The 26,026-nt window shown below is 37.3% G+C and overlaps 1 protein-coding gene across 4 annotated transcripts in view; it reads right to left on the bottom strand.

The window, feature by feature from the left end:
• Positions 1 to 30: 30 nt before the first annotated feature.
• SRBD1 (S1 RNA binding domain 1) overlaps positions 31 to 26,026 on the bottom strand; it is a 126,636-nt gene continuing 100,640 nt past the window's right edge. For all 4 annotated transcript variants that reach the window (XM_032102811.1, XM_032102813.1, XM_032102810.1 and 1 more), the window contains 5 exons: positions 18,495 to 18,601; positions 16,074 to 16,250; positions 14,135 to 14,287; positions 3,332 to 3,516; positions 31 to 1,076 (listed from right to left, as the gene is read on the bottom strand). In XM_032102811.1, coding sequence (XP_031958702.1) covers positions 787 to 1,076; positions 3,332 to 3,516; positions 14,135 to 14,287; positions 16,074 to 16,250; positions 18,495 to 18,601 — 912 coding nt within the window. In that variant the 3' untranslated portion in view covers positions 31 to 786. The remainder of the gene's footprint in view (positions 1,077 to 3,331; positions 3,517 to 14,134; positions 14,288 to 16,073; positions 16,251 to 18,494; positions 18,602 to 26,026) is intronic.

Raw genomic sequence — 26,026 nt, 5'->3', positions numbered from 1 at the left:
CTGGAAAGAAAGACAACTAGGACTATTAAATCACTTGTAGAACCAGTACATTGAGAAAACATGGACAGAAATGTTTTTATTTTGCAGAAATATAGAACAACATAAATGTCTTTTGCCACCTTTGAGCAAAGCTCCTTAAACTGCAAGGTACATCCAACTGTGTTAATCCATGGTAACTGAACAAGCAAAAATAATACAGGTAAAAAGACCTCCTAATAATGTTGGTCAAATAAATTAAATATAACTATTTCTGAACCATCAATACTTTTAGCAGATGCTTTTTCCTCAGACTACTTTTGAAGCAACATCATAACCATTTAACTTAAAAAGATCACTTTTTTCCTACAACTCTCCTAGACTGTCAGCCAGAAAACAGGTAAACCGAATGGCTGTTTTTTGGAAGGCGAGCTACAGATGTGTCTGCTTGTGCAGTACTAACTGAAGATGAAGACAGCAAATCTTGCACAGACAACAGATAAGAGATCTGTCTGACAGCCCACTGGAACTTCATTTGCTCTGCAGACAAAATAACAAGGTTGCTTGGAGGTAATCCAAAAAACTGTTCCAGCAATTATTAACAATTATTAACAGAAAGGATTCAAGAAATGTCGTAAAACTGTTAAACTAAAAAAAAAAATTAAAAAAAAAATAAAAAAATTTAAAAAAGCAAGGCGCTGAAGGTTTCAAAATGTGTTCATTTTTGACACTCATTAAATGCCTGAGTCTCCATAACCTTGCTGACATTACTTAACCTTTAAAGTCAAGGCTCAATTCCTGAAACCCCTCTCATAACACACGAATAAGATCCAAGGTGATCCTCAATCGAGGAATGTCAACATTAAGCACTTTAACTTCCACTCTTTCTCCAGGACCTAGGCCCAGGCTTCTTCTCTTCTTCGCTTTAGAGAGTTTTGCTTCTGTTATGTTCCGCACTGGAATCAAACCCGATTTTCCCACACCAATATCAACAAAAACTCCAAATGGCGTTGCATTTTCAACTTTTCCAGTCAAAACAGCACCAACACTTAAGTCTTCAAAGCAGACTATGCTTCTCTTGAAGTCAGGTTTATCAAAATCTGTTATAAGAAACAAGAAACACAAATAAGATGCTGGAGAAAAAGGTTTTCTAAGAGTTGTTTCCAGATGATTGTTTCTAACTAGTAAGTCATCCCAAGGGAGCTCTTAGGTCCCAAATACTGCTTTCTGTACATTTTTAAAATAAAGACCCATCTGTGATAAACAACTTTTCTTATATTTTTGTGAATCACTTTAGAGGACTTTGATGAGTGAAGTAATAAGTATAGTGAATTTTGTGTTTTGAAAACTATCATGAGGGGATCAGAAGCGTGTTGTATAGTAGCCAGTGAATGAAAGATTCTTTAAATTTTCTCCGATCTAGGGAGAAAATATTTGAGGTGACTCTTGAGCTACGTCAATTATAATGAAATTCTATTCCTATAGAAATTTCTACACAGGAAGGTGAGTACTCAGTTTCATCACATACTAAGAGAAAAGTCAACAATGCACAGTTCTTAGGCTTGCTGTTTATCTGCACCATGACGTCACACAAGCTTCATCACAGTGCTGCTTTGCACTGACAACCTGAAAATCCTGCAGGCACTATCTTAAGCAGGGAATATACTGGGATATTAATGTTCACATTCTGCATTTAAGGGCACAGATAGATGCTTTAAACTCTTTTACTTCCCTACCACTTTCTGCTTCTGCAGAAAATCCTTCTGAGTCATCTCAACAACTTCTCTTTCAATCTTTTCCTGCCATTTTTTCACCTTTCCAAGATACAATAAGGACTGAGATTTTCCACAGGGAACATCACCAAACCAGAATTGCCATCATTTTTCTCTGTGTGCTTTTGAGAAATAAAATTCAGCCTAAACAAGTTGATAGCTAAAATGCTCTGGAATTTAATCAGTCTGTGGATCTGTATTGGCTTTGCATTGCAATGTTTTGGTAGGTGTGTGTGTGGGCTCTTGTGAATGGTGGCATCTGTTAGAAGCTGCTAGCAGCTTTGCCTGTGTCCAATAGATCCCCTGCTGGCCAAGGCCGAGCCCATCAACAATGGTGGTAAGTGCCTCTGGGATAACACATTTTTAAAAGAAAAAAAAAAAAAAAATCCCTGTGCAACAGCGACTTGAAGAGAGAATGGGAGAGCAACAGGAGAGAGAAGTGAGCACATGTGAGAGAAGCAGCTCTGCAGACACCAAGGGAAGGAGGACAAGGAGCTCCAGCTGCCAGAGCTGAGATTCCTCTGCAGCCCTTGGAGTGCCCTACACCAGAAGAGGTAGATGCCAGAAGGCTGTGACCCTGTGGGAAGCCCACACTAGAGCAGGTTTTCTGGCAGGACTTGTGACCCCGTTAGGGAACAATGAAAGTCTGTTTCTAAAGGACTTCACTCCATGGAAGGGACCATGCTGGAGCAGTTCATGAAGAGCTGCAGCCCATGGGAAGGACTCACGATGGAGAAATTCATACAGCTACATAAGGCTACTAGGCTGCCTACTCCAGTCATAGAGTCTGTCTAAAGTAATAATGAATGTCCTAGATCAACAGAATATGAGTATTTCCACTGAAGATTCTCTCTTTTGCTTTTATGTCTTCCTGTGTTAACAGCCTACTGTAATTTAGATGTGAGATCACCAGAACAAATTGAGACAACAAAAATACATATTTTCAAGATCACTAGTGGGGAATATTTGAAAAATATGCATGGAAACTATTAATGAACCAAAAGACGGGGACAGAAATGTTGGTTTGGCTGTTTCTCAAGCATACGTTTATTATTTGTTATTACAAGCTGCCATCTTTGCTGTCTACCTTTATCTCCTGCTGTCATAAGAGAATCCAGCTGTTTCATTACACAACAGCATCCCCAGATGTTTTACTTCATTACCTCATCTTTCTTTTCCTCTACCTCAAACTGTTCAGTACCACTGCAGGTTTTAACCAGGGTAGGTCATGAGCCATGTGCTTCAGTTCCACTCAGCATTCCCCTCCGTGATGGAGAGCCAACACAGATTCAATCAGTAGAGAGTCAACATATTGAAACTATTTCATTTGTTAACAGCCATACAACTCCCTTTCCTATGGCCGAAAAAGCCATGATTTCAGACAGGATTCACACTCCTTACCTACCTGGAAACTGGAAAGAAACATCTGACTATGATATAGCCTTTACCTTGACTGAGAAAAGAAATGGAGTTACATGTCCATGAAAATCTAGTACTGATTTTAGAAGAAGAAAGTGTGCTAGTTTAAAACTGATATGTAGAACAAGCAAACTGAGATTACACCCTTCCAAACTGAGGTTTACCTGTTCGGATGTCGTAGCCTTCAGGCTGAGTGAGACCATCAATGATCAGCTGCAGTGTGTGCACAGTGGTATTAAGCCTTTTGGCTGTGCCTTCCAGTCCTTCCTTTTGAATTACTGCATTTACTTTTTGCTGCATATCTGATTTTCCTATGTCATTTGCATTTCCTCCAATGAGAGATAAAAACCTAGGAAGTTCAAACAAAGATAAAAAGATTTGTAACATCCTTTAGTGGGAACAGAACCTTTGCTCTATTACTTATCATTGATGCATGAACAAAACTTCTGCTAAAAAAATATGAATAGTTTCTCAAGTGCATATCCTCTCATCACTGACCTGACACATAAATGGAAACTTAGAGTCTGTATGTGTGTATCTTCTGGAACAGATTGCAAAACTAGAAACAAAATATTGAAATGCAATTAAAATCTTTTTTCAGACCAATTATTTCATCTCACAATAAAACTGAATTTCCCTATTACTGAAAGATGTCTTTTACCATGAAAGTTCCCTAGAAATCAGTGAGAGTTCTATAATGCTGTTATTGTAGTTGTCACTCTCATTCAAATTAAAATGAATAGCAATTTAGTAAAGCAACAATGAACATTCAAAATATTAAATTAATATGAAAAATCTTTAACCCAACTTAAGAGAAACTTAGCATGAAATACGTCTCTTGCCTGTGAACTTCACGATTAAGAACATTCAGAACATTTTCAGACACTAGGTAATCATTAAGTCAAAGTATTCACACAACACAAACACTCTTATCTTTCCTTATTGTCACATACATACACACATTGCAGACTGAGACAAATTTGGACTGATATCTAAAAAGCTGAAAAGAAATACTTCTAAATAATTATGTCCTGACATGTGATCTCCGCCCTGATCTGCATCTCACCATGAATAAATAAGCCTCTTCTACCCTGCTTTATCATGCCCCATATTGTTGGTGGGAAGAACTTTTTTTTTTTTTTTTTTGCATATTCTCCACCACAGCAGAAAGGTAGAATTATTGTCCCTGTCCTACAGAGTGGGAGTACACATTCCTTCCCAATTCCTAAAAGAGATCCCTCTTTCCTCTCCTTATCCTGCTCCACAACACGTGTAAACTAGAAGTCTCAAAAGAAGAGCTGATCAGCAGGTTCATGCCCTGAACTTGATGGGAGACATTCCAGCTCTATAAGAGAGCAAAAGCCCTGGATACTCAACCTTCTTTCCCCCACCAAAATACATGCTGTGCTTTTATCAAAACCTGAGGCTAGTGTTTCTCTTGTCAGGAGATCCAGACGGTTTTTTTTGTTTTGTTGTTTCCTCTTTTTTAACTCAAGAAATCCAACTGATATTTTTTCAGATGGTGAGCAATAGAAAGTCATACAGATTGAAACACAAAACTAAATTTATTTTTGACAAAATATAAATTGAAGAGACATAATTAAAGTAATATCTGACTTTCAGTAAATCACAAAATTCATCTTCGAGCATGAGGGGAAAGCTTCACTTAAAAATGTCCACTAATTTTGCTAAAGGAGGACATCTGTTATAACTGGCTGCCAGGACTTCCACTTCTTTACTGAATTCAAGTACAAGCATAGTGACTTAAGTGTGCTGGTCAAACACAGAGATTTGCACTTAGTAGTGATAAATACAGTATTCACTAATTATTTTAGTGCATATGCATCTTTCTTGTGGCAGTATACAATGAAATTTACTAAGGACTCAGTGGATGGTGCTGTTCTCAGGATTTATTGAGTTTGCTTTGACTGCATTTTGACTTTTGACATCACGTTTTAAAGTAGTTTAAGGTGGTTTGGAAGCAAAGTATATAACAAAACATGCAAAATGTTTTATAATATCAAGTGCAATTTCTTTTTCTGTAAGCTAACAAACCTCACCACTACAGCTCAAATATTTTGTCTAATAATAGATATGAAAAATATCCGATGTTCTGTGAAATGAAACCACCTTTTTTTGGTCTTAAAGGAGCCCCAAAAGTGGCTGCAATGATCACTCTGAAAATGAGCCCAGGCCCAGGTGAAGTGCTCCTCTCCAGACTGCTGGGGGCTGCTAATGCTGGTGGCTGGACAATGCCCCAGCAGAGCACTAGCGACAGGCGGCAGCTGCCCCAGCTTTGACTGACATGCCAGATGTAACATGACAAACCCGACCAGCCTCATGACTCAACCTTCTAAATAATGTATGCCTTACCACCCACCCCTATAAACAAGTTTGCTGACATTCACGTACTTGGCTTTATTTCCCTTCAAATGGAAACTCGGCTTGAGTACACCAAGTAACACTTTCTCACCATTGGAATTTCGCAGAAGCGCATTGACTTCGTAAATTGATCAGGGGTGGGTTTCACCACTAGTGAGTGCAACCACACAAAACAGCCACCAAGGGGTACTAAAAAGCCCCTGTTACACACAAAGCTGTGAAACGTGTGGATAACGCAATCAGAATGAACGGCGCTACGTGCACACTGCTGGAAAGAAAACCAGCCTGAAACAGGACACAAACCAAGTGCCTAAGCCTTCAAGCATAACTCATGAACGGTATTTCACCCCCCACTCCTTCCCTGCAACCGCCTCCCTCTGGACATCCCAAAGCATTTATCTGAAATTAAAAAGGATTCCTCATCTAGGCAAGGGTGGTAGGTTTGGGTCCTACGTTATCAATTACAGTTGTGTAAATAATTTATTAACGTGGTTACTGCCCATAGTAAAATTTTGGCTCCACCTGAAGATGATGCTTAAACACATGCCCAATTCTAAGTACATGAGAAGTCCCATCGACTTCTAAAGAATTTTAATGTTTTAAAAATCAGGCATTCTGTTAAGAATATTTCAGAATTATAAGTTATATATCACAGCAAAACAGAGCACTGTAACAAAGCCCAGCATGCCCACACACAGAGAAGAAATACTCTTATAAGAAACAGTATTATTTCTATTTTGGAAATTCTCACCTTTTTAGGACAGGTTTAGGTAAAACCTATGTATTAAAGTATTTCCAAATTAAAGTAACTTCTTAGTGATTGCAGATGCATTTAGTTTTAGAAATACTGATTATTCTAATTATATATTTAATGTATCATTTTTACTCAAATTAACATAGCCTGAGGGCACTTGGGCTAAAAAAAAAAAATCACTATAAAGCACAAGTTTCTGACTGAACAGACAGTGGTGCATTACATTGATAATTTCTATTTTTAAATGTCATTGCTAAGAACAAAGTTTATTTTTTCCTTAAAAAAGCAATCCAACAACTTCCTCCAAGAGTTATTTCAAGGTCAGAAAAAAAAAAAGACATAGTTGGTAGTAACGCTGGGATATGGCTATGAGGTAAAAAAGAGGTTTCCCTTAATTTAAATATTTTGATCTTCTTAATGTTCAACTATCTCACTAAAATCCTTGAAATATCTCTCTCACACAATTTGTTAATGACAACCCCAGCTGCACAACATAAGAACATGAATGATCTGTGCAAAAATGAAAGTCCTTAAAGTATTTTCCTGGCTACATATGGGAAATAAATAATATGTTGCAGTAGCTCAAGTGCTATGTTTATCTAGTAGAAAGACAAAACCTAAAGAAAAGTTAACAGAAATGGGGAAGATGAGACTTTTTTTCTGAAGTGAGGTCATTCTTATAAGATATATTACCCTTACTTCCTCAAATGTTGAGTATCTGAATGAATGGTGAACTTTCTGCTCAATGTACATCAACTCAGATAAAAGCTGCCAGAGGCTTAGGAAGAACAGGGTGAAATTTAAACAGTTTAGAACTTTGAATTTTATGGTTTTGAGATTTAGAGAATCCTCAGAAACCTTTGCAATCACCTTAGTTTTAAAAGCAATCTTTGCAGTCTTACAGGACCTGCAGAGAATGGTCATGGATAAATGACTGATGTTTTTATTTAATACATAATTTCATCCATCTTATCCAGATAAGGAAAGAAAGAAAAGTAGCATAAATGTAACAAATAAGCACATCACGTTCACTTAACATACACATCTGCACAAAATTACAGCACAGCCCTTGCAATGCTTAAAAGGTAATGCAAATTTCACTGGAATGCAAAAAATCAGTCAGAAGGGAGTAAAAATTTTACCAAGGGAAGCCTACAGTAAATTTTTAAGAAGTTACTCTAACCACCCCCAAAAAGCTTCTTATAATGTGCAGGAGTTCTAAAGCTTTGCAAGGGCTTTAGTTACAGTCATTTCTGTTTTATGTAATCATTTCCAGCAACACGACTTAAGAGCTGGGAGTACTGGATTCATTACATTAAAGCAACATGATACGCCATTACATCTTGTCACAGTGCACACATGAATTAACAGTAAAGCAACATAATCACTCTGAAAACAAAACAACTCTGCATTAGCATGCACTTTGTTAGGTAAAACGTACATTTATGACAGTAACAAGCTTAAATTATACAGACATTTATGATTTAGTAATGTTTTGAAGTGCAAAAGCAGTATTTGTATAATGCAGATGTTGACTGCTCTTGTTCCCACCAGTGATACGGATCCTAAATTTTTGATTACCGATGAAGACTATGTATCAAACTATTTGTGCTTACTCTTTGCAATTAATTGCTGGACATAGAAAGCTAAAGATTCAAATATATCTAAAACTACTTATGTGGTTTAGCCAAAGTTATTTAACCAATATGTTTTTCTTCAAATGCATAAATAATTAATAATACAGATTATTGGAGTGCATGCAGAAAGCACTCAGTTTATGACATTTCAAACGTATAAATTCTGAGACACAATGAGTTTCTAAATGAGAAAAGAAATTCAGACACAGTTCCACTACAGCATAGCTACTTTGCTCCCATACCATTAGGCACGCTGCTGTTGGCTGTTCTCATGATTGTTGATATATCACATAACCGGAGTGCAACCCGAGATACAAAATAGTGAAACATGATTAGTTATCCACAAAGAACTAGTATACTACACTTAAAGGAGATAATTCCATTAAAAAGGTCTTCTGAGGGGTTTTGTCCCATATTTTTTTCTACATGCAACTAGTGGGAAGTTATGTAAGTTCCAAAAATTACAACGAATTTAAAGCATACCATTTGATTTATGTGTCTAGTATTTATAGTGTAAATGGAGCATATTTCTCCATTATTTCCAAGTTCTAATCATTCTTGTTAACTGTATTTTACAACACATTAAAGTTTCAAAATCTCTTTATTGGATGGCAATTGGCAGTGAAAGCTTTTTCTGCTCTTTTGTTTACTGACAAGATCACTTTCAAAAATATGGCTTCTAAAAACCCAGTTAAGTTAGTAGAAAACCTGTGAATGAACTGGCCTTCAAAAGTGATGAATTTGAACTGTTATTTATAATACTTAATGGCCACAATTCTGCAAGTGTTCTCCTTAACTGGGGCTGGACATTGGCTATTGGAAATAGTCATAAAGGTTCATTGACTGAGTTTAAGTTTTTAAAGTTTCTTTTTAAAAAAACCCCAAATGTAAGACTTTATTAAGTATTATTCTGCACAGTAAATAACTTGAATACCCACACACATGTACATGCAAGTACAGTCTCATTCAAGTGGACATGAGATATTTCTGATGACTTGTAAGGAAAGGCCTCCCACCACAGTAACAACTCGTATCCTCTGTAAAAATATTCACATGTAGACTGCACTATTAAGTAGGACACAACAATTAGTCTTCATTGCTCAAATACCATACTAAGTAATAACTCCCTCCCTGATTTCTACTTCCCTTAAGCATTGCCTCAGTTGTCAGGTGACAACTCAGGGATCTGGATAGAGGCAAACCAGCCTGCCAGAGAGCTGGAAATGCCATAAAAGGACAAGTTTCCAGTTGCATAAAGGGCAGGAGAAGAAAATCTCTTTCTTTCGGTGGCCTCATCAACAGTTTTTCTTCTGCATTTTCTCATGTACCTGTACTTGCCCTCAAAGCCAGCAAATGCAGCTTATCAGCACAGCAAATGAGATACCATGGATCAGCTGTTACAAAAACCCAAAGCTGTTACATCCACCCATAGAGAGTACAATAAACACCAGGGTTATTTGAAATATGATTGATTGGCCTACAATGGAATATAAACTGTTATCAACACAAATGCCTTGCTGAAATGAGCACCAAATCCAAGTGGTTAGCTTCAGTGAAGAAAAAGCACAGGAAGTCTCTCAGGATTTCGAATTCCTTCTGAAGATATCAAGCAGCATTATCAATACACAGAAGACATAAATCTTCACTGCAAGTGACTCTTCTCAGTATGTCAAAAAATTATCTTAAGTTATAAGCAACCACAGTGAGCAGGACTGGCCTCTACCAGGTGAGGTCCTAAGCCTGGGTAATTAGCCAAGGAAGATCCTCACCTTTGTTACTCTAAATCACAGCTTTAGATCTTTTATATTTGCAAAAAATTTGTATCTCTAAGTCAGGCTAAAATACAACCTGCCTGCCAGATGCTGCAATCTGTGAGCAGCAAATACACATTCTGAGTGCCAACCTATCACAAAAAGCATTTTAATGAGATTTGAATAAAAAAATCAGCAAATGTTAAAATTCAGTCACATGAAACCAACTGCACCCAGCAGACCGACAGAACAAAGGAAAAGCATTCCCTTTTCTTTCCAACATATTGGTCTATAAGCATAACCTGGTTGTAACTTTTGGGGACTTCCTAAATGTTTCCTTTGTTTTCCTACCAATTCTTTAACAATACATCCCAAGAAATTGGATATGCTCTACATATTGTATTAATTGTATGTAGAAGATTCTGCCACTATAAACTGGTTTTCACATATAGACTTTTCAGAAACTTAAAGCACGGTTCTGCTTTGCAAGAGAATAGGCTGTCTATAAAGTTTTGAGGTTTTTATTTTAACTTTTCGGAAATTCCAATTCATAATATTTAGAGGTGTCCATAAGCTTGATCGCTGCACATGACAAAGCCAAGCTCTGACAGTGTGGAAACCATGAACAAAAATGTTTTGGTCTTCTGCAGAGCGTGTTAAATCACCAGTAGGATATTTTCCAATTATTTTACAGAAATGGTACAGATTTTAAGTTAAGATGCTTAAATGCCATAAATCAATCATACCAGCACCATTTGTACCACTGTAGTAAAGATTACATCAGAGTTTCCATTATAAAAACCTTATTTTTCAGGGGTTTCTAAATCAGCCCTAAAAATTGTTTTCAGCCTGAAGTTTGGCAACCAAAGTCACCACTTGGGAGTAATTCTTTTAACCATATTTTTCTTTAATGGATTGGCTTTTCAAGCTACAAAATAGTCCTGAAAAAGAAAATTAGTGGTTTCAAATTTTGGTAAATTTCTATCCCTCAAAAACATTGTTTTAAAAACTGATAATTTTGCATGTCATAAATCTGCAATGTAGACTGCTGCCTTTGGGTAATTTGGCTATAAGCAGGGGATAAAAATCACCATCTTATTTCATTTAAAAATAAATGCAATTTTCCATGAAAACTTTTAAGCCAATAAAACTTTCAGAAACTACTTTCTCATAGCAAGATGTGGTAGACTTTGCATGAGGAAGCCTTTATGATTCATTTATGCAGCAGCTATTCCATACATTTTAATTTTTGTGGTAAGAGGTACTGTAGTTTTGATCAAATCTGGTCATATTCAAGACAATTCTGCCCTTTGGCAGCACAGATCTACCTGTGAACTTGACACACTGCCTGACAAAGTTCAGTGTAAGCATAGAAAAAAAAGAAAGAAATACTTTGATAGCACTAAAGCCAGAGAATTCATAAAGATGTATTTTTAAGAAAACTTTATTATTAAATACCAATTCTAATCTACATCCAACAGTTTCAACTTTTCTCATGCATTTTATTTTAAGTTATAAGAACTATCAATTAGGTTTTAATCTAGTTTAATTCTAACATTCTAGACTTTCAGGTACTGCCTAACTTCTGTAAGACACCTCCAACCAACCCCATGAACACAACTGGATCTTCAGGCTCTCAAAAGCCTTCTCATGAACGTAGGCTCAGCAAAAAGAAATTACAAGCCCAGTCCCATCCACTGCCTTTCAACAAAACTTGCCATCAGCCCCGATAAGCTTTGGGTTGAATACTCCATGCACTCTGGATTCCTAGTAAAAATTTTTCTTAACTCATATTTAGGCAGGAAAAAAGGTTTGGAAAGCTGTTTTCATAAGTTCTGAGAAGCTTAGCAGCTCATATGCTTTTTTTGAAAAGTCATTTTAAATATATATTCATTGCTAAATTATAGCATTAGTTGCTTGAGGGGAGGATGTCTGCTTTATATTTAGCCCTTATGTCACCAGTGTCAATTTTTAATACTACACTTCTTGGCTTTTGTCAGTTTGCTGTACAGCTATATTTTCTTTTCTCAAAACAGCTATTTGCCATGAAAAAACATTAAACATGTTTTCCCCCTTCCCCACACCATTTTGGGATATCAAGTTGCTGCATATTCCTACAATCTCTACCATAAAAGCTGTCACCTTCATATTTAACAAGCTTCCAAAGAAATTATCTTTTGATTGCAAGAAAAAGAAAAATACAAACACTGTTGTACATCAAGTACATTCACAGAAAGCACAGAAAGCACTTGGAGACTTCCCCCCCACCCATCATACTACATGAAGCAATACTATAAAAGTAAGAAGACAACAGAGAAAGAGCCCAAAGGATGCAGAAAAGACTGATTCAGTTAGTTACAGAGAGAGGTGCTATGCTTATTAGTTTTGGTGGTTCATTAGCAGATATTGTAATTGATGTATACTTGCTTTGTAATCAGCTTATATTCTTTTGCATTAAAACAAACCTAAAAAAACCCCACAATAAAACCCTGTATGGTACAATATCTATGACATACATTTGGACCTAAATACTACATCAGAAAATTCAGTCTAGGAAGGCAAAGTGTTTGGTGAGGAACAGAAAATAGAAAATGGCACTGCTGGAAATCTACTGTAAAATAATTGCATTATCCAAAGAGAGATGATGAGATAAATTAACACTGGTCTCCAGCCACGTAGCACTTCTGCATTGGCTTAGAAGCTCTTGAAATGCGAGTTTGAAGGTGAGACATTATTTTAAGATTCAGCAAGGTACCTTCTAAGCAGTGCTGGCTGTGCAATAGGTGCTAGCCCATCGCTGAAACACGCACAAGCCTGGGACTCAAACCACTGTCTTGGCTGAGATGTAAAAGTTGTGCTCATTAAGTTTTTTTATTCTATTTATTTTTTAGATAGTGCTAGTGGTGGGTTCCCAGTCAAATTTCGAATCACAATTACATGATCTGTGATACCTACTAAAACTGTAGAATTTCAGCTGTATGTGAATATCTGTTCTACCCTATGCAATAGCAATCCCACTCACCACTTCAGATATAAAAGTAACCTTTCCTGCTCTGGAAACAAAGTCACAATTCTTTATTTTCTGACCAACCTTTGTGAAAACACTGTGTGTAGGGGAATTACTGTAGTATTCCACCATTACCTGGATATACTTGTCCACTCCCTAAAGCAACCCTTCCACATCAGACTTCAAGCAAGGCTGGTAGCATTGTGACCACTTTACTGATTATTTTATTAGTGTACCAGGACTGGAAAGGTAAAAACTAAAACCCCAGTACTTGAAATTTGAGTGAAATTCAATATTGAAAAATCAAAATTATCTTTGAATAACCAATTTATTTTTGTTTTTCACGTTGACTCACTTACACTGAATAATCTCCAGTTGGGGTGACCAAGCTGCACACCCTACAAATCACCTACCAAATATAAGATCATTAAGATTAGGAGCTTGCCTGGTTGTTTTTTCCCATAGCTCCACACGGCAGAGACTTTGTAACAAATGCTGATGCATAAGAAAAAAGGGAAATGATCATGGAAAAGGAGAAAACAGTTATCTACACACTGCACAACTGCAATAGACTCTACCAGGAAATTGCACAGTGGGTCCTAGAATCAGGCACGAAGAAGAATGAAGTGTGGCAGGGAGAGGATGGAAACAAAAGTGCACTGCATGCCTAGCAGAAGGAAAGCATGGAGACCTATGGATAGGAAGTGAGAACAGAGTACACACTGAAGGGAAGGTGTCCTAAAAATGAGAAGTCCTGTATGACTTTTCCAGATAAGAAAGTCAAGCGTGAATTCAGAAATTCAGCATCTCTCTCTGAGATTTAAAGATGGTTTTGTTTATAAAACAGGAAGCAAGAGTTTGTTTGTCCAGGTATAATATTTCCAACAGAGATCACAAGAACCTTAAAGTGACTGGCTACTGGTGAAATTAGCTTCAGTACTTTTTAAGAAAAGAGTCTGTTCAGCAAAAATCACTTGAAAAATAAATATGTGCCCATTTATGGTAGGAAATAATGTTTTCTGAAGAGAAAAAAAAGTCCAATTTCAATCAGAGCTGCTGATAGAAAAGATCACAGTTTATAGTAGCATTTCAGAGACACACATGGATTCCCAATTACTTTTTTCTGGCATACACAAAAACCATTCTCTTCTTTTAGCCACTTGGTAAAACAATCATAGCATTCGTGTGTTTGGGAACTTGTATATACATCTTAATTAGATCTTGCAATGTCAAAATTTAATTTTAAAGGCCCGTAGTAATGCCACATGCTCGCATATATCCAAAGCATGCCTTCTTCTTGAAGAAAGGGGTGAAAGCTTCAAATTAATATAAATATTCCTGCCTCAAAAGGCTGAGCAGACTGTTGTCAGAAAAATCAGTACTTCCATTTTAATAATTGATGGTGTCAGTCGTTCAAAAGCTTTCCCATCACTTACCTCATTGCAATGTTGTAAGACTCTGGATGAATACAAGTTTGGTCCAAAGGATTGGGCTGTTGCAAGGCACATGGTGTTAGTTTACTCTTCTTTTTACCCAGCGCACCTGCTTTAGTCAAAAGTGCACGACTTCCAAGTTCATTTTTCTTATTACTGCCAGAAATCAAAAATAGACATGTCATTCTCAACAAAGATGATCCTGGCCCAGTGTCCACACACAAAACCAACACACTTTTTCCCTGGAAGTTTCCCTCAAACAAAGAAATTTCTCAGGATACATTAAAGGCATCAAATGACTCCTACTGCAAATGCTCCTTTCATGCCTTTTTGGTTTTGTTTCCTAAATCACAAGTGGCTCCTGCTTTTGGAGGACAAAAGAGAACACACTGAAAGACCTGAAACCAGCACTGGCATTTTGGGCTCCACTCATCAACTGTTGGCAGAAATGCAGACATAATTTCCTCTTTCCATACCAATTTTTAAAATAACCACTATTTGTTAACTTTCAAGTAAAAAGCACAAAAATTATTTCACACAGCACTCTAAAGTCATCAACATGATTAGAAAGAATAAAAATGAAACCTCAAAGTTCATTTCAAAAGCCTCTGGTTATGTCACCTGGACCCACAAGAAGTGTTGTGGAGGCAGTGGTGTTAGAGCTTTACTTTGGCCTCAAAATCCATTTCTCAGGTTATACAGTGCTCCCAGGTTTTATGGCATCTCACTAACATCAGAATCATGTTCCAGGAAGGTTAAAAAAACCCAAAACAATGTTCAAATTTCACCAGTGAACATTTGGGGGGGAAAAGAAAACCCATCAGCCTTTTCTTCATTGGTTATATTGCAGCACGAACTAGAGAAACTAGAACAGATCTGTACAAGGTAAGACCTATCAATCATAGAGAGCTTTGGAAGCAATTTCTTTGGTCTTCTGGTGCTTACAGCGAGCACCATTTGGCCTGCAGCCTATGCTTCCCTGCCAGATGGGCAACCAATCTGTATACCTTCCACCTGGGCAGAAAGCCAGTCCCTATGTGCCCACGTCCTGCCTGGAAGTTACGCGTGTGCTGCTCGGCCAGCAGCAACTGGGAATACAGTACTACTTCTGAGCACTGCGCTGGCTAAAAAATAGCATGTGCTTCCCAGGAAAATATTTCTTTGAGAAGAGCCAGTGGCAAAAGTGTGGGGATGGTGCTACCACCGTGCCCTTTCTTAGTTCTTTATTTTGGAAAGGGAAATGAGAGAAGACAGGAGAAGGGACATTGTGCTAGAAAGGGCATTTTCAGCTGTAGAAAGGTCAAGAGGAACGCTATGAATGGTTGAAAGAGTAGAAGACTTGGTACAGAATCAGGGAATGAGATGACAGGGAAGAGGGTGACGCACTGTTGACAAACTGGACTTGGGAAAAGGCCCCACATGTTGCAGACAGAAGACAGTCACATCACACTTGCTAGGCACAGGAGTATAATATAGACACTGTTTGATCGAGGCAGCTACTCAACTTCCTCTCTCCAGGTAATGAAATTGAAACTCCAAAGATGTGCACTAGCTTACTACCATTAAGTTCTGCAGAATAAGCTTTACCACATTAAATTAATTAATTTAAAGACCTCTAAATTATGCCTGAAACACAAGACTAAAGTTTTAATATCTCAGATCCCAACACTGCCACACGACAAATTTCTTGCACCAATTCAGGGGCAAAATTGTTGATTAAACTTACATATTTATCAAAACCCTGACTTAGAGGACTAGGCTAACAAGTCATGACTATTCAGAGGAAGAACTTGAACCATCAACTTCAACAAGTTAATTTGTTGTATTTCAGAGCACAGTGGTCTAGGATTCCTTGAGCCTCAAGCATGAATACAAAGCAGAAAAGGGGAAAGTCTTATCCTATTTCAGACAATTTAGTCAGAACAGTTAAAACCTCTGTTACCTGCAAAACGTCTTTATATACTCTTGATTGAATCTGATGAAGCCAGCACATTGTTGGAAGGTTTTGGGACCCAAACCTTTAACTTCTTTGAGCTGTTCTCGGTTTATAAATGGTCCGTTCTTCTCTCGCCATTCAATTATATTTTTAGCCCTGTTAGTATTCAGCCCTGCAATGTGTCTAAGAGAAAATTTACAGAATACTTTTATTACCATTGAACAGTCATCAATGCAAGTGCTACCCATTACAAGGATACACATTCCTATAGAAAATCTGGTTTACAAAACTTAAAAACTGCTAAGAAATTAGCAAATAGACTCCCAGACCAAAGGCATCATCTGAAAAAGGATGCCTTCTTTTAGTTCTATGGAAGGAATCCACTCAAGTCAACAAAACTTAGTACAGCAATATGGTTCTGTACATGCCTAACTAGTAATCCAGGGACATGTAATTTATGATCTGTTGGCTATTTCCGTAATGCCAATTCAATTTGTCATGTCTTAGAGCCTGCCCCCAGCTGCCCTCTTCAGGAAACAGTGTGGGAGGAGGGCTCAGAACAGATAAATTGTTCCTGTAAGAACAGTCCCCTCTCAGCTCTTCCAATGGTAGTGAAACACCTTGCTCCAACATGAAGGGCTCATGTCTGCTATCCAGAAGGAGAGTGGCTGGGAGCAGCTTGCCTTCCTCACGCAGTTTAACTGATCCACAAAGCTTGTTTCTTTTCTCTCAGCTGTTCTTGAAATAAAAAGCATCAGGAAAAGGCTGCATGACTTGTTCTGAGAGTAACTTGGACCTGGCCAAGAACTTACCTGTGAAGTCCAACAGCAGTTAGCCAGGTTGCTTCAGGAAGCAGCGGGCTTACTGCACATCTTCTGTATGTACATGTGAGTAAAACTTTCTGTGTGTGGAGTATGTTCATCATAAAAACAGAGAAAAGAGCTCTCATGGGGAGTTACTCCTGGCACTAGAGAAGGAAATGTCACCCACTAGGATCTATATATCAGATGCCATTACTTTAAGGCAGCAGCAGCAGCAGTGACCTGTTTGTGGAATGGCACAGACTGATTCTAGAAAAACACCACCAGCAAACCCAGCAAGAGTCATAAAATCTCAGGGGAAAAAAAGAAAAAAATCTTTCCATTATTCTCATGCTTAAGCAAAAGTTATAAAAATAGTCCGAAGTTGGTGAAAGTGCAGAATGAAATTAGAGGGACACACCTTTAACCACAGACAGAATATTAATCATTAGGAATGGAATTTTCTTCAAAAATTTCTCAGAAACATTGAGAAATCCATCTTATTTACACTGACAAAGGAACATTACACAGCTGACAGAATTTTCTGCTGATGGTCTCAAGTTTTTCAACACAATACTCAGCAGTAATGCGAAAACTGTAGCACTGTCATCCCTTCCCTGTGTCGTATGAGTCAAGACGTATATTTGATGCATCAGAAACCACAAGCAGAAAGCTCTGCTCAGGCTGCAATCTAGCTAGGGTGACAATCTCAAACTGTGTCTCTGAAGGAAACTTAAGACTGCATGTACACAGTCGGCTAGGGGCTGGATATGCAGAAAAAGAACATGAAAGAGAAAGTGGAAAACCAAAAGAATAGAAAGAGAGGCTTTTCCAAAACATGGAAAGATGTTTTTAAGAATGATTCTAAGGGGCTAAAAAATTAAAATATAGAGCTAGCAAGAATGCAATTTTCCTAGCTTTCATACCTGATATAATTTTCATTACTGATTATAGACAATAATATTATGGAAGAATATGGACAGAATATTATGGACGTTCTTTTCCTTCCCCTCCTACTATGGAGGATGACAGCAACGCTTTTGCTCTTCTGAGAGTTAGTCACTTAAACAACACTGAATTCTAGACACTAAAGAGAGAATGAGCTTTTAGTTTCTAACCAAGAAAAATAAAGTCCAGAACATTTTTCAAGTAAACATGGCATAACCACTTAACAAAAAACAAATGGTAAAAAGGGATAAATTTTTCAAGTTTCCCCTGAAATCTTTACTTTTCTCCTTTCCTCGCCCAAGTTTTACAACCTGTTCCACTTAGAAGTACCTATAAAAATACCTTCTAAGAGACAAAGTACATTTGAAAATCCCCTTTCTCAGTGTAAAAATACAAATTACTTATATCGCATTTTTCTAAAATTGCAGTGTTGGCTCAAAGTTTTTAAATATCTGTTTTTCTCTGAAGAATAGTTTTACCCTGGAGAATCACACATAACCTTAAAACCTGACTCTTAATGATTCAGTGAAATACTGTCTTACTGTGTCATTTTTATGTAATTGGAAGTTTAACGCAAGAGCCATTTGCTCCAGCTGAGCTCGAGTCGGATGGCAGACTAAACAGAGACTCTGTGATCCAGAGCCATGTAATTACTGGAATAGGAAAATGTTTCACTCACCTTAATAGTATTTCTGAGCAGATGTTAATATCAACTCCTACAAAGCTGACACACTCTTCAACCACACTGTCCAGAGTTGCTTTGAGCAAAGTCTGTGATACATCATGCTGAGAAACAAAAATGGAGATATCTAGTTACTGAAGTATCAAAGTGTACATAAACAGCAACTGCATATAGCACTAACATCAATAAAATAGTTGCTGGAACTTAACATCTTATGTCAGGGTACCAGTTAAAAACATGAATTGTAGAATATATTTTTAGAATGTCCCCAATATCTCTTTGAAACATCTTTGCCATGATACAAATCTCTAGAATAAAGACACACTTCATGTCCCTGTATTTTTAATAACTATTTCCCTGAATCTTGTAAAAACAAAACTTTATTAAAAACACGATTACTCAAAAAGAGGAATGCTTCTGGTCATCCACCATGTCTTGTCTTTAATCTGACATTTATTTACCTATAAAAATCAGTTTATTAAAAATAAAGTAGAGAAGAGATCACAAATGCTGTACTTTTGCACCTGTACACACAGATATTTGCAAAATTGTCCCATTTATTAGCATCACACTACAGTGCAGTTATTATTTACTAAAAGAAAAAGGCAGGTACTGTATGAAGGTGGGCAACACATAAGGTACTTATCAACCCTGTGGCAACAAAATGTTTCAAATTTTGAACAGATATTTCTGGGAAGATTGGCAGGTCCTTGACCAAAGCACCACTAATGGAAATGTTCACAGTGTTTCCCCCTTCCCCCCTAAAAGAAAAATCAGTCACACTTGTCAAAGTTAAAAGTTCTGAAGCTCTAAGATTTCTTTTCCTCCCAAATGTAGGCATACTTCAGTCTGTAACTGCGAGTTCCCCACACAAGTCCATCAGTGCTTAGAAGTCTGACCGGGAGGGAGAAGCCTCTCTAAATGCAAGAGCTAATTCAATCACTATGTTGGCTTAGCTTCAGGGCTCTTCTGCATCACTCATGTAAATCTGGGTTGATCTGTTGTGGTTTCATGATGCATTCATTTAGGACATCAAGCTGGATCCAAGCCAAGGCACCGAACACTTCATCCATTACTTTGTTTTACGTTCTAAGCCCTTCAGATCTTTTAAAGATTTCACGGTTAAATTTAACATGCCAATAGCATCAATCCCAATCTACTAACACTGGTAGTTCATCAAGCAGTGGTTAATAACTGAGGCAGTTGTAAAACTTCAGGCAATACATTTCATAACTCCCTACTTCAGGTGATGGTAATGGGATGCATTTTCATGATGTGATACATAATAAAGTTACTTACAAACACAAAGCTCATATACACATGCATAAGTATTGGCATTTGCACAGTCTTGGTCTCATAACCACAAAGCTTGCTTGTACACTTGGCAGATCAAACATCAGTTTCCACTTACTAATGTGTTGCTACTGCAACATAATAGCTTCTTTTTTGAATAAAGAGACAAACAAAAAACCATACCCTTAAAAGAAGTCCTGTGTTTCTTTTTTCTGCTTTACTGAAGATGTAGCTTCTCTTAATGAGGAATATATTCCCTCCTCCTCCTGGCATCAGCCATATAATACACTAGAGCTAGAGGCTTCCAGCTCACATGCACACTCATGCAAGGATGCATTTATATAATGCAGCACAAGAACCAGAATAAAATGTTCAGAAACAACACCCACATCTTCTCTTCTTTGCCAAGTACAGCTGCCAAATACCAAGCTAGGTTTTTCACTAAATGTTGAATTTGAGGTTCATTGGAAGATAAAGATTCTATATATTTTTTTTTTTTTTCATTCTGATGAAGAAAGGCAAAAGGAGAAAATAATGCAGAAAAATTTCCTTCTGCTTTTAGGGAAGGCTACTGATTCCAAAGTACTTGCAAGTTGATTATGAAACAGTTTCACAAGTTACATTAATAAATTCTATTAACTGTAGCAGTTCTTGGCCATCTCTAAGAAAAAAATATCTTGTTCTAAAACATAGAGTCCGTGGCAAAGAGAAGTGCAGACTGCTGCTTCCCCAAGTTTCAGGCTCATTCCTTAAGATGATGATTCTTCAGTAGGAGCAACATGCAGTTACATGATTCAAAACAGACACTGCCTCCACAATGCCTTATAGCATAGGGTGTAGCAAAGAAGGAAATCCATTGATCTGGCCTAATCTTTCTAAGGAGTTCTTTGGAAGAGACTTGATACAGCACAAGCTTTATTTGCAGCCTGCACAAAGTGAACCTAGATAGTAATTCAGCCAACTATGCTCCCCATAAATCAAGGAAAGGATATGTCACAATCAAAAGCTAAGCATCCTAAAATATCTCTGCTAGTGGAAGAAACACCAGCGCTCACAGATCTTCAGTTTCAAATGCACCATTGGCATTTATCTAAAGACCCGAGCTTGTGATTCCAATAGTTTGTGTAAAATTCATGAGATACAACATACACATCTTGGAAAAAACTATAGTACTTAACTGTCTCTTTCTCTTTCCAGGAAGACAAAAAGTTCTCAGGTCCCTCAAAGATGATCTGCATCTTAACTTTATTTCTGTTTGACAATCATCATTAAAAAAACCAAAACGAGACATGTACAAGTTGTTTTTTATTGCTCCAACACATAAGAGCCATGTGACTTGGAATGGACATCACAGCACGTATGTGAAGGCACAGATAAAGTGAAAAGGCAGATGTGACAGAACAGGATAAGCATAAAACAATCCCTAAGCTACCAGTACCTCACAGAAGTAAGATACATTTAGCGAGTGAATGATGTTAAGTTGTAAAAGCTAGGAAAACCTTCCAGATGGCAAACCTGCCTCCCAAGATGCAGCTACTGACCCATCAAAGCTTCCTTTGGCTATAATGAAGAAATTTTTACACCCCTTTTTACACTGAAACAAGGCTTAGAGGAATGTTACATGTTTAGTTTCTAAAAGTAGTTAAAAACTTTATTAACTCAATACCATTGCCAAGACTTCCTACTAAGAGGTTACACTTCAGAAATGTTAGAAGTACAGTGCATTTTCCACTCATCTTCTCAAGTATCAGAGGTTAGATGATGCTATATACTTCTGTGTGCTATTTATATGCACTGGGGTGGTATCAGATGAGTCGGACACTACTAGGAGCATACATACACCCTGCTCCTCACTCCCTGCAACAGGTTTGTAAGCACAGGAATGCTGAACTGTTGCATTACTGCACCAGAATAAAACCTGCACAAGTAAAGCCCAAGTCCAGAATGCCAGGCTGCTTCCAAAGTGAGGTTATGCAGAACTTGATGTTGCACAGCCTCTCACAACCCCTCCACACACTACTGATCATTGCATCAGCTGATCCCCTGCAAATCCTTCTAAATAGAACACTTGCACATTAGCACTGACTCTGAATACACCCCAATGAATGAGGGTGTCCCTGCTAAAACTGTTCAGGATAGCCTTTAAGCTCAGAGCCAAGCACATTAGGTGCTATCACAGCTATATCTAACGAGTAGAGAGTGTCCTTCGGTACAACTTTCAAACATCCTCTTGAATTTACCACCCAAATATGTCACTAAGGTTTTCCTAAAAGGATACTCAGAAATGGCTGCCATTCAAATATTCGCTGCAATAGTAGATCTGAAGCAGAACACATAATTTTATATGGTGATCTCCAAAAGCATTGACACTCCCAATTTATAGAAACTAAGGCCAGCAGAAATAAAGGACTTCCCACAAATTGCAGGATGTCCAGTGCAAATCTGCAAACTTTTGCTTATCATCACTCTCCAGAAAACAAAGCCACCTTGCATCCCAGATAGCATTAGCAAAAACTTAGACATTTGGTTTGAGCCTTTTGTGGGACAGACTATAGAAATTCATCTGTCTCAGAAGTATCAGGAACTGTAACCATATTTCAGTATTTATTTTCTAAGGAGTTACCAAGTGAGCCAGGGAACAAGAGACAGAAAATTAACTGATTAATTGAAACCTCTACAGTAAAGAGCTGTCAATTAGTAAATTAAATTCAAACATTAAATTTCTCTAATATTTTTATAGAGAGTATCCCAAATATAACTTATATACATGAACACGGAATAAAATCAAAGGCTGCTATTTAGCTCTCTGGTCGTGATTACCACTCAGATTAGACCACAGCAAACTTGTTAAAATTACCAGAAAAAATATTATATCCCACCAACCTAAAAATCAATATAATTTCATTTCATATAATTTGGCACAATTTCATATAATCATGGCACAAAATGTTTACCACTAAAGAATAATGTTTAAGAATACCTGTTTATTATGCACATGATAGTTCTGCTCTATCATTATTTCCCAATACTTCACTTATCTTTTCTTGCCATATGGTATGTGGCAAGGATTGTTGTTTCACTCAGTTTCAAGAGCTACAAACATCCACTGGAAAAAATTAACATTACTAAAAATCTCTCTGTAAAATTAACATTAATAAAAACCTTCAACTGCAACTGAAATCACTTCTGCAGTTTCAAAAACTTGTTGATGTACATAAAAGGAAGGCAGTATTTTAATAGCCTCTCAGCTCAATTATTTCTAGCAGTACACCAGTACAGACACTGTAAAAATACATTTGTCATCAGCATGGCAAATTTATCAAGTCAAAGAGCCAGTGCTCACACAAAGCCTGGAGGCTGTACTTAGCCAGTGTGTATGAACATAGATGGTGGATCAGCACAGTAACTTTGCCTGACACTAGATTACCAGTGCTAGACTAGAATGGGCAGCTTTTATATGCAACTGAATTACAACTCCAAGCTCATTACTTCTGACAACTCAAAAAACCCCCACAAAAACAAACCTCCACACAACAACAAAACAAACAGACAAACACAATTATAATGCATTTGGTAACCTTTTCCTGGTTCCCTATAAAATCATAATTTCACAAAGTATGGTATGATTGCATATGTATCTGAAAGACAAATTCAGCCAGCATAAAATTCTACTGCAACACACAGCAATTCTTAAATGATTATTTTACATTTACAAACATTAGTAGACACAGACACAATCAGCCTGTGCATCATTATTACTTTAAAATGCCCAAGAGCCAAGCAACACAGTCGAGCAGGAATTACTTGTACCCCGCAGAGCCTACAAATGCAGTGCAGACATGACCCAATGATGCTGGTTAGAAAGCAGTGGGGAGGGGATAAATTCTCAAGTCTGGGCAGCAACCTGCAGGTTCTTGACCCAGGCTCAGCATTACAGTACTATAACAAGATCAACATTCATTCTAAATAAGACTGAGCTGTGTGCCAGACGATCTATTTTGGGTTTTGATCGAGTTATACCTCACTTGTTCTTTGATTGCAAAAGTCAGCCTTCAATGAAGTAAATGCAATTTAACTTTTTTTTCTGTCCAAGTGAGTCCTGAAAGACTTCTAACACTTCATAAAACATTATTTTCTTGGTACCTACTATTAACTTCTGTATCCATGAATTTTAATATTGACATGTGCGACCAGACAACATGCCTCTTGAAAAATATTTTTTTCTTTAAAAAGTGCTATAACTGTGCAAACTGAATTACATTTACTGAAAGAGAAATTAGGTGGGACAACACATCCTAAGCAAAGTTCAAAAAGACATTATTTTACAGAGATTCAATCCATGGCAATGTGTTTCAAAATTTAAAGAATGGAAAAACATTACTAGTGCTGTAACCTATATACAATCAGCTTCATTTCAAATGCTTGTGAAACCACAAAAGCAAAATGCATTCATAACAAACCCTTAAGTACAGCAGGACTAAAGTAACAGAAATAGTTTAAGGAGAAGCACCTTTTCATGTCCAGAATTAGAAAAAAAATTAAAATATACCTTACATGTCAGGTGGAAAAATGGGAAAGTTCAGGATTGGGCTTTTAATCTCTAACATCCTCTGGAAAATCCCTTCCAGTTAGACTCTAAGAAAACAAGCTTATCCCTCTGATGTTTGATAAAAGGATCTAACTTCTTTTAAATTTTGTTTGAAGATTGTTTGTGGTTTTTCCAAATGTTATATTGTTATAGGATATATTATTATCCTGTGTACTTAACTCTGATTCATTTCTTGTTTTAAAAATCCAAATTTTGTTTATTTTAACAGCATATGACTATTACTGAAATATCCCAGGAGAAAGAAATGGATTTAGATTTTCAAAGAAAACGATAAAACAAAACCAAACTCTGTCAGCTCTAACATTTAAAAAATGTAAGGAAACAAAAATGCACCAGTTTATCATGTAAATGCTTTGAGTCACTTGCAAATTGCTGGAATTCATCTTATATTTACTTGTGCTTGTGTCCTAACAGAAGCAGTAATACTGCCAAGCTTGTTACACAAATTCAGCCCCATCACTGACACGTCTATTTCTAAAGTTAGCTTCTGCGACATGAGCAAGTTAGCAGCAAATGATGTGTACCCAAAAACACCTTCCTCTTTCCAGAGCTGGTACAAGTTTTCACCAATGCACATTGTTATGTGACTAAGGAGCAGCAATACAAATTTCAATTATAAGCAACTACATCACTCCTGGAGATTTCAGAGGGACATTTTTGCCAATAAATAGCAAAGGCAATAATCCAAATTACTATAGGTGGAAAGCCTCGCATTTCATTTTCAATCCAAACACATATTTTGGGGCTCTTAAAGCTCTACGAATACAGGGATATCCTGCAACACTACAGAAAGATAGAGCAAGGTCCATCAGGAGTGGAGTTTAACAGATGCCATGGCTGAAAGGCAACACATTCAGTTGAAGATTTTCCTGAAGGATGAGTCAGGAAAAGAAAGAAAAGAAAGTGATTGCAGTAATAGAGGGAGAAGATAGAAGTCACGAAGCCCAGCTAGTGTGGTCATCTGTGGGAGTTTTGTTTAGTCTGAAGTCAGTGACCACCCATCGCCCTGCAGCAGACGGGTGAGGAACAGCAGCTCCTGGGTATAGCTCCCACCGGCCTTACTCAGAGCAAAGGGAGTCCCCAGAGGATGTGAGAAGCTTGGCAGGAGGCTACAGAAATACACATGCTTCTTCCAGCTCTACTGAAGACACATTGGGGCTCCTCTCATTCATCTCTAATGAGGAATGTGGTACTTGAAATACTATTAAAAACAATAACAAAACCCACAAATTCATTTAAGGCTATTTTCTATAAAGGAAAGATTAGCATAGTTGATGCGTATTTTATTGTACCCTAGAAGTCTAATATAAGAAACTTCTTGTTCTCACTGACTTTCTCAAATTTAGTACACACACTTAGCACCTTCAATGTCAGGTTACTCAGATCAGCAATGCACCGAGAATATATTTAATACAATGATATATCCCTCATTAGGAAAAAATGTAGACGCGAAACAATGACATTCAGCAGTTTTTTAATCCCACACCCCACAGAAATAGTGATTATATAGAATTAGTCATGATACAATTAAGAAAAGAAAAATTTATCTACGGTGACACCACTTCCTGAAAATGCTTGCTGAAAAAAGCTTTAAGGTAATTCAACTTTCCTCAACCCCCCCTCACCT

Source organism: Corvus moneduloides, chromosome 3 (genome assembly GCF_009650955.1).
Source record: "Corvus moneduloides isolate bCorMon1 chromosome 3, bCorMon1.pri, whole genome shotgun sequence".
Classification (NCBI taxonomy): Eukaryota; Metazoa; Chordata; class Aves; order Passeriformes; family Corvidae; genus Corvus; species Corvus moneduloides.
The sequence above is the reverse complement of the archived record's forward strand: the minus strand, read 5'-3'. Positions and strand labels throughout refer to the sequence as shown.